General features: G+C 41.3%; 2 protein-coding genes across 7 annotated transcripts in view; one reads left to right on the forward strand and one right to left on the reverse strand.

The window, feature by feature from the left end:
* The window catches only part of LOC113218352 (neural cell adhesion molecule 1-like), a 220,512-nt gene that overhangs the window by 177,459 nt on the left and 33,674 nt on the right, over window positions 1-9,379 (reverse strand). The gene's annotated exons all lie outside the window — the stretch shown is intronic.
* LOC113218343 (uncharacterized) lies at window positions 3-5,917 on the forward strand. Of its 5 annotated transcripts, none has more exons than XM_026438650.2 (11): window positions 3-95; window positions 186-341; window positions 3,229-3,389; window positions 3,486-3,674; window positions 3,772-3,926; window positions 4,047-4,131; window positions 4,226-4,456; window positions 4,606-4,779; window positions 4,871-5,027; window positions 5,118-5,266; window positions 5,349-5,917. In XM_026438650.2, exons 2-11 carry the CDS (start codon window positions 245-247, stop codon window positions 5,700-5,702), a joined length of 1,752 nt encoding a protein of 583 aa, XP_026294435.1. In that variant the 5' UTR covers window positions 3-95; window positions 186-244; the 3' UTR covers window positions 5,703-5,917. The 5 variants fall into 5 exon arrangements, with proteins under 5 accessions (XP_026294435.1, XP_026294436.1, XP_052123731.1 ...); XM_026438651.2 differs by having other exon boundaries at window positions 28-104; XM_052267771.1 differs by lacking the exon at window positions 3-95 and having other exon boundaries at window positions 123-341.

The raw sequence follows: 9,379 nt of genomic DNA on the forward strand, positions 1-9,379 counted from the left end.
GGGGGGAGGGGAGGGGTTAAAGGGAGTCCACCGTCCACCTGTACGATTTTTCTTCCCTCCCGCCATCTGACGGCGCCTCTTGCGTATCGTAGCAGGTCGGTAAGGTACAGTTTGGGATGTTCTCCTGTGTCTTAATTGTCACCACATGGTTGGCGTTCAATTGCGTTTATGTTAATTTTTTGCAGAAATAGGATTCATTCTGTGAGTGTTTTAATGGAAGTGTGGAATTAAGTCTGGTGTGACAATGGCCCTAACTAAGTCAAGTTCAAAGGATGATGTCCTAGCATACTTGTTCTCTTATTTGGGCACAATTACGGAGGAGACAGCTCAAGAGCTTTATGGTAATTATATCTTGCTATCTGTTTATAATTTTTTTAAGTATCTGGTTGCATGCAGTTGTTCTTAACTCTTAATTGTAGTGGCTGCTTTGGATACTTCCAGTATTTTCTCATGAGCACCTCTCTTTCACAGGGGCATTGATTTATAATGTTTTGTTGGGAGTGAATTTGTCTTTGGCGTAAAACTAGAATGTTTTGCTAAGAATAATGGCTGATGTTCCGTGTCCACTGTGCCTCCACATTGTACCTGGTTTGAGGTCGATCAATAATCATCTGCTTGAACAGCATGGTGTTGCTGCTACAGCACAAGTTCCAGGTGGCTTTAATTGTCCATTCTGTGTGAGAAACTTTGTGACCCTTCGGTGGTGGAAAGTGCATGTTCAGATCCATTTAGCTCAAGTAAATGTAGAGCCAATTCAACCCGATGCAGCAGCTGATAATATTGGCAATATTGATATGGATCATGACGGTGATGCAAATAATATGAATATAGATGATATTTCAGAAGGCGATGAAGAATCTAGTAATGATGAGTGGTCAGAGGATGAAGAGGACCCACGAATTGCTCTGCTTGAGGATTTACCGAATGGGAGGAAAGATTTGAAACATGCTGCTGCTAATATGATATTGGACATGAGAGGAGTTAGTGCCATGACGAGGGTTGGTGTGCGTAGGGCCATGCATGCTGCTGATCTTGTGCTCAAGTTAAACAACATGCACTTAAAGGAAGATGTAGCAACTTATTTGAATTCTGTAAATTTACTAAATACACCTGAAGCTCAAAACTTATTACAGAATTTTGAAAAAGACAGTCCCTTTAAAGGCATGTTTTCTGACAGCAGCCAAATTTCTGCTCTCCAGAGATATAATTTTTACCTTCAGCCTCAGACTGTTCTGGTTCATGATCGTTTAGATCAAAGATTGCATGGAGACGACATTTACATTCAAAGACCAGTGCCTAGTACTTACGAATATATTTCAGTCCAACAAATACTCAAACAAATTGTGAAAAGGAGAGAAATAATGGATTATGTAAGGTCTCTTCGTCCTTCGACCAATGGGATGTTGTACTCATTTACTGATAGTGACCAATATCGTAGGAGCCCTTTCTTTCAAGAGCACCCTGAAGCATTTCAGCTTGTACTTTACTATGACGGTGTCGATCCTTGTAGAAGTCAAGGTCCGAAGTCTGGACATCATGAACTTGGTAATTTCCTTCTGCGGATCCTGAACCTTCCTCCAAGAATTAACTCGACCATGGCATCGGTCTTTCCGCTCATTCTTGCTAATTCTAATGATTGCAAAGGCACATTTGAGGGAGTGTTGCGCAAACTTGTTGATGAGGTTATAGAACTTGAGAACGGGGTAGACATGTATGTTGCTGATAGGGGGATGGAACGAATTTTTGCTACAATTGTGGCAGTTAAAGGAGATTCAAAGGCTGTGCATGCTGTGCTTGGCTTCCTTGACTGTGGAGCTAGACATTTTTGTCGTGATTGTATGATAAGCCGACCAGAGTTGCATGCTGGTATTTTCCCCTTCGGAGTACAGCGCACTCAAGAATTATCGAATGAAGATCTGAGAAGGGTGCAGGAAAACGTTGCCTATAGTACTCAATGTGGTTTGCGGTATCGACCAGTCTTGCATGATCTCCAGCACTTTAGAGCTGAAGACAATAGAAATTTTGACCATGGCATGCATGATATGGCAGAAGGCATAATTCCACTTTTAATTAGGCTTTGTCTCAGGCAGTTCCACATCGCAAACTTATTTGATATTAATGAGTTTAGTGCCAGAATTTTTGCATTCAACTATGGAAAAGCTAATGCAAAGGACAAACCTAATGTTACATTCGATAGAGAGATGGTGCAAGATCCTAATGGTATAAGTTTAAAGCAAAATGCAGGTCAAATGATGGTTTTCTTTAGAGCTCTGCCATTTCTTCTGGACAATCTGGCTGATAATCCACAGGTTTTAGTGGAAAATGACTTTTATCAAATGCTCATTTTGCTACTGAAAATCTTTCAGTTGTCTATGGCTCCTCAGATACCAAGAGACATTTTGCCACTTCTGCAAAGATATTTGGAACAATTTAGGAGGACTTGGTATGTTTTATTTCCTGCTGTACACCCTCCCAACAAATTTCATCATATAATGCATCTTGTCCAAAACACCAAAGAAAAAGGCCCGCAAAGACAGTTCTATTGCTTCAGAGAAGAGGGGAAAAATTGTCCTGTCAAAAGACATGTTGTAGTTTGCAACAATTTTATCAACCCTCAGAAGACTTCCATGGAGCAAGCACAAATATTTCAGGCCAAGGCATGGGGAGGTAGAAATTTAAATGTTTTCCAGAAGAGCAAATATTTTAAGAAACAAGTTTGTTCTGTCCACAACCTTCCATGTGCTGCTGCCCTGCTAGCCCTGGGTTTGCCCCTCGAGGGTCAAGTTATGACAGTGAGAGGTATTGAAATTTATGGTGTGGAGTACAGGTGCAATCAGTACCTACTCATCCTGACAGAGGACTGTTCTCCTGATGATGGTCTACCCAGATTTGGAAAAATAAAAACAATGATCTGTCCAGGTGGTCAAGGTAGCACTGTTATATTTGGGGTGGAAGCATGCACAACTAATGGTTTTGTGGAACGGCTTAATGCCTATGTTGTTTCTTCCCGTAATAATGCACCAACGCATTTAATTGACTTGCATGATTTACCAAATCATCCGCCTATCTCAGCATGGCATGATTTCTCAACGGCAAGAACGTATCTGAGCTTAAAGCATGCTGTGTTCTAACATGAACAGCTTCTCGGTATGGTACTTGTTTTAATTTTAATTTGCTGCACTTCAGATTATTTGCACTATTTTAATTTGACCTTTTATAAATTTACAGCTCAAGAAATAGATGGAGAAGATTTTCTAGCATTTTCAGAGGAAGAACTGCTTAAAAACTTTCCAAAAATATTATTCAAACAACGCAAAGAAGTTATGAAACTGGTGAAAGGTTTATCTACTTCTCCTCTCGAAGATCCAACTCCTACTAAAAAGCAAAATGTGAGTAATTTTTATATTAAGATTTTTTTGTAAACAGTAAAAAAATGTCAACATTCTTGTTTAGTATTCTGACTCTTCATTTTGTTTTGTTTTCAGGAATGTGTTTTTGTGGGCTTTGTTGATGCTGAGGGTGAACTTAAAAGTTGCAGTGCTTCTACTCTCTCAAGTGCTGAACTCTTTGACTCCACTCCTTGTCTGAGTCATTCCCTTCTTGTCAATCCGCCCAATAAAATCAACAGACCAAGTAGCAAAAGCAAACGTCAACTCATTAACCCACTAGATGTGGTAAGAAAGCGTACAAGTTATGCTTACTTGTAATTGATAACACTTGAGTTTCTGAATACAGTCTTGTGGTTTTCTAACCTTTTTGTTTTATTTTAAGGAACCAATGGCTGTCTTTGACATACTCTCTAACCAAGGAGTTTTAGGGCAGAAGGTCATAAATTTCATCCGGGAGAATGAATGTCTTGACCCGTCTCATCAGACACACATGCTTAAAATCCTTACAGATCACCTTCTGGCAAATGGTGGCAGCTAGTAAGTTTTAATTATTTGTATAGCCACAAACCTCTTCCTTACATTTATCAATATTTAAGTAATATGCTGTGCATGCTTACTAGGTCCTCTTGTAATTTCCTCTTGTACTTTATGTTTCAGTTACCCCAAAACTCCCGTTAAAATTGCCATGGCAAAGGGAATCATTGCAGACTTTCCTAAACTGGCAGATGAAGATAAGGGATTTGTATGTATATCTATCTATATATAGACCATAGTTTAACTTTAAAAATATGTATTTTCTTTATTTGTTTTATCTAATCTATGATATTTGATTTCAGCTCTCATGGTACGACCCCTCAACTTCCAGAGGAATCATTCAAACAAAGTTCCAAACTCTCCGGGACACAGTCCTGTCACCAACAGAGAAAAAGAACAAACCAATATCAAAGTCACCCCACCCAAAGAAGAGGAAAGCAGAGCCTGAAAATAGCCAACAAACCCTGAATTCATCAAGTGAATCTAATTCATCTAATGATTCTGCTGAACTGTCCCCTACTTTGGCGGAGGAGGTGAGATGAAAATTTAGTACTAAATTATTGTAGTTATATATTGCAATGTATAACTACAGTACATACTACATGTAACATGTAGTAGTAATTTGTTGTAGTTATCTTTAAAAAATCTCTCATTTGTTGTTGCTTTACTGTTCTTTTTATAGCTCTCCAACACCAGAAGCTTGGTAGCCACACCACAGAATTTAGTCAGAATATCAACAATTTTAAGGAAAACATTTTCAGTGAGAAGGAATTGGATTAAGTCAGCTGTTCCTAGTCCCAGCTGCACTGATATACTCAACCAGTATTACCACTTAGGAAGCTATGAAGGGAAAATGGTAAGACCTTGAAAATAAATTAATATAACTGGATGTTTGTTTTGTTGTTGTTCAAACTATCCAAATCAAATTATTTTTATTTTTCTTGCAGATAGCCCAGGAGTTTCAGTTACAGAATCCTCTTGCTAATGACATTGTGGAAGTATTTAAACGGTGGGCTCCTCACATACTCACATATGCCAAAAGAACCAAACCACATGCATTTCAAGAACTTTCTTCACAGTTTTCAGATGACGATCCAGACAAAGGTTTATTAATTTGTCATTGATACTGCGCATAGTTAGTTAAGTATTGATAACAGTTCAAGTTGCTTGTACTAATCATTTTATATTTTACAGATAACATAGTTGCTTTATTGATTCTTCCTAAACTTCTGCCTACTGTGGCCAACTTAAAAACTATGAAGGCATGGGAGCTAGAGCATCTTAAAATGTATAAAAAGTTTATTGAGGCTGCCATTTCCAGCTCACTTGTTCAGATCGTACCGGTATGTGGAGTTTATATTAAAGCCGTGATGCCTCTCTTCAAAATATTACACACTTCATTTTTGTGGTATCTTTTTATTTCAGTCTGGGACAAATGTGACGCTGCAAGCAAGTTGTGAAGCTCCCAGAGACGAAAGGCAAAGGAAGACGCCAATATTTCCGTTCTTGTTGTGGGCTACTGATGACAAGAAGACAGGACCAATGTATCTCAAAATTGATCAGAAGTCTTTTTTTGTAGGCAATACCCAAGTAACCCCTGATGTATTTTTAAGAGCAATTGCACTGAAAATTCAGGCTCATTACTCTTTCAATTTGGAATATCATCCTTACTTAAGGACATCATTCAATTTTATTGAGACACTATATGGGATTAATCAACCGAAAACTACTTGTGTCACCAAAATGATGACAGCCCTTCGAAACATCTCAAGTGCTTAATCTGATTTATTTTTTGTTGTTGTTTTTGTTCTTTGTTTTACTTTTGATAGTTTACATTTGTTATTATTGATTAGTTTTTTGTTTTCACTGTAAAAGTCATGAGTCATGATAGGATAACATGAACATAGTTTTTGTTTTGGTGTCTAAATATTTTTCCTATAGCTAACATTTATATCTGTTTGTGGTCACTAAATATATAGCTATGCGGAACTATATTACCTTGTACTGCTTAGATAATCCTCACAAACACTTCCTAAAGTTTGGTAAGTGAAGTCACAGATCAAGACTCTTAAATTGTGACACATAATTAATACACCTTTAATCTGTCACATAACTTTGGTTTAGAACTGGAATTAGTCTGTCTTTGCTTCACTAGAGCACATGATTGTTTTTGGCACTGAGATGAAATAATTCTCGCCACTAAAGTACATTTTACTGTAGAGAAACAATATACTCTCTCTGAACGAAGTTTGTTTAAATATTTTCACTTGTTTCTGCATGCACAACACTGAGTTCTCTTTGGGTAAAATCAACACTTGTTAATCTCAATTGTTTTAAAGAAATACTTGCTTTATTGAAATTTACATTACATAGCGTGGGAGCCAAGGTGGAACTAATGCAAAGAGCGCTGCAAACCACAGCTAAAGCTGGTCGTTGGCAGAATGCAGCTGTTGGATAGTCCTGGCTCGAAAAGGGTTTGGTGAAACATTCTCACTACACAAAAGAAAAGAATAATAAAGACAATGAAAATACAATAGCAATATATAAACAGGGCAAAACATGTCAAATATTTTTTCACTACTTACATCTTTGGATCTGTTTGACTCAAACAACTTATTTGGGATTAGAACGAAGCTGACTTGAAGTTTGATTAACTAATTTGGGTAGCCTCAACAGTAAGCTCACATACTTGTGCAAACCAATACAAGCAGACAACCTGAAATTGGTAAACAAAAAACAACAAACAATGCATTAGGCCATATTAGAGGTTAATGGACTTGGTTTACATTGCACAGGAAACACTTACGTTGGACGACACGCCACAGAAGAATCAACCTTGCTCTAGTTGTCATTCGCTCTTGCTGTCACAGTGCACGAAACAGATATAAATCCTCTTGACATCAATTGGAGAACATATCCAGTACTAGTGTCTGCGGCAGAGCTGCTCTCCCACAAATACCTAAAAAAACATAACAACAATCTATTAGTTGTGTGTATTGTCAACATATCATCACGAGATCCTTACACAAACAAGGCAAGGGTGAAAAAGGGATACACAGCAAACACAAATAAGCAATCGCAGACCACAAGAGTACAAAAGATAAAATTGTCTGGTTTTGGCTAAGTTCTTATAGTACTGTAGGGGCCTATGTTTACTTTGAGGAGTTAACCTATCGCTCATTCTTCAGTGTGTCATGATTCAGGGTGAAAACAAAGCAAAATTCGAAAACAAGAGGGTGAAGAAGCAGCCGAGTTATGTCAGTCAATAGAAACAAGCGGTCAGTCAAAAGAAAACATCTCAAAAACAGCCCACATTAGCCAAGAGGTTAGTCAAACATTGATGTCAATCAATATGGCAAGAGCAGTGCATGGCGAGGCGTGAACAAAACAAGAGGTGAGTGCACAATTCCAAACAAAAGAGACTTACTCTCAAGTTGAAGGCGTCTGTTGCAAATCGTTCTGAATAACAACAACGAAAATACCAATTTTGTGCACAGAAGACCTATAACCTAACTGTCGGTGTTTAGTGAACGAAGTGACTATACGCAGTCATATGAGTGTGTCTAATAACGTGTGTACGCTTCCGGGTTCAGCGCGACATTTTAAATTCATCGGATCTTGTGACGCGGCTACGTAACGTAATAATAATTAGCTTACATGACAGCAATCATCGCACAGGCGAAGTGCAGTGCCCTACTGACCCGAGCCTCCTTGAAATTAAGACGATCTGGAAGCTTCAAGGAAAACCCTTGAATACCAGACGAAAATTCCAAGGCTTTCCCTTGGAAGCTGCGAGTTTCAAGACAGAGTCTGGGATTTCAAGGGCCAATCTTGAAATTATCCACCCGACCTTGAAATCCAAGAAATTTCCTCGGATTTCAAGACTTTCTTTTTACCGTGGGGTGCGCGTCGTCCAAAAGTACGGTGGCACGAGTGTGGCCAGAGGGTTTTCTTTTTCCCGCAAACGAAAAGGCCCGCGGGTCCGCCCCCCGCAGAGGAGCGCGGTCGGTGACGGAGAACGGGTTAGCGGGCGCCCCCTGATGAGGCCCAGTGCCGCGGTCTCCGGGGCCGCCGGGTGAAAATCCCTATATCAAAGGCGTGCAGTCATACAGGGGGCAAGGCCAAGCGGCGGCGGCGAGCGTACCACGACAACAGCACAAAATAAATTATAAGAGCGCGCAGGAAAACTGCGGTATAGATAACGCAGGGATTGTACGGTGACACTGCCTAACCCTGTGGCACAAAATTCCAGCATTGGTGTCGCCATGCGCACACGGGAAAATGGTTTAATTGAATTAACGGAAAAGCCCTTGGATCAATGGAAATTTTACCAATAGAAAACATTATAGAATTAAGCGATTTTCCATTACTCTGTGGCAATTTTTCGCTTGAATCAATTAAATTCCATTGAGTCAAGAAAATAAACATTCTAAAATGTTTTCTTTCTATTGAATCAACGGAACCGTTTACTAAGTGCGTGGGCCCACCCGAGGCCGCGAGGTGGTGTTGTTCGGGCCCGTGTTCGAGGCCGAGGTGTGGGTGGAGACCGCATCGGAGGGGATGGGGTAATTCGGGCCTCAATGCGTCGAGGGGCAGACTAGGAATAACCCGACCGAACCGATTGCGGACAGAATATAAGGAAGCCGAAGAAAGCCGTACGTACCGAGCAGATAATTCCTAACCCGAACCACCCCTCTTTTCCAATGGCATCCCTGGGCGGCAGGGTAAGGGGGGAGGGGAGAAACTGGGATGGAAATCACGGGAAAATTGGAGCGAAGGCGGAAAGGGGAGGAAGGGGGCACAAGGCGCCGGTGATTAGAAGACAAAGCACTGCTAAAAGGAGAGCAAGGCCTGGCGGTGGTGAAGGTTGTGCTGGCCTCCATTACTCGTGAATCACCGTGTGTGGAGGTGCTAGGGGAGGTGCGGCAGGTATTGAAGGTGTCGATACCCATAGTACCTGTGATTCCTGTTGCCAGCTTTTTCACTGCGTCAGGGTTGGAAATAGAAGACGCAGTCAAGCAGAAAAGGTGTTTCGGATTTTCCAGGGAAAGGGAAAAGGAGGGGGGGGGGCTGATAAGAAAAGGGACAAAAAAATGGAGCCGGTGCGTCATGTGGGAGAAAGGGGCTCAAGAAATAAACGGGGGCAGGAGGAGGAATTAGAAAGAGGATGCCAGGGGAAGGGAGGGGAGGGGTGGCAGAGGGGCGCTCGACTATCGAATCCACCGCACTCACTGCTAACTCCGGGGGCCACGCGGGGCCGCCCAGATCCGCGCCCCATCCCCACCGCCCGCCCCTCCACCCAGCGATTTCAAGGGGCAATTTCATTCCGTCCGCAGCGAAGACAAGGGTGCCAGATGCAGAGGATATGGGGCAGCGCTCCGGGCCGGGCAGCGGGCGGGGTGACCATCCGAAGTGGGAATCGCTAAGCGGAGGGGGGAGGGGTGGAAAGTGCGGAG

Source organism: Frankliniella occidentalis, unplaced genomic scaffold (assembly GCF_000697945.3).
Source record: "Frankliniella occidentalis isolate FOCC.00 unplaced genomic scaffold, Focc_3.1 Scaffold4, whole genome shotgun sequence".
Taxonomy (NCBI): Eukaryota; Metazoa; Arthropoda; class Insecta; order Thysanoptera; family Thripidae; genus Frankliniella; species Frankliniella occidentalis.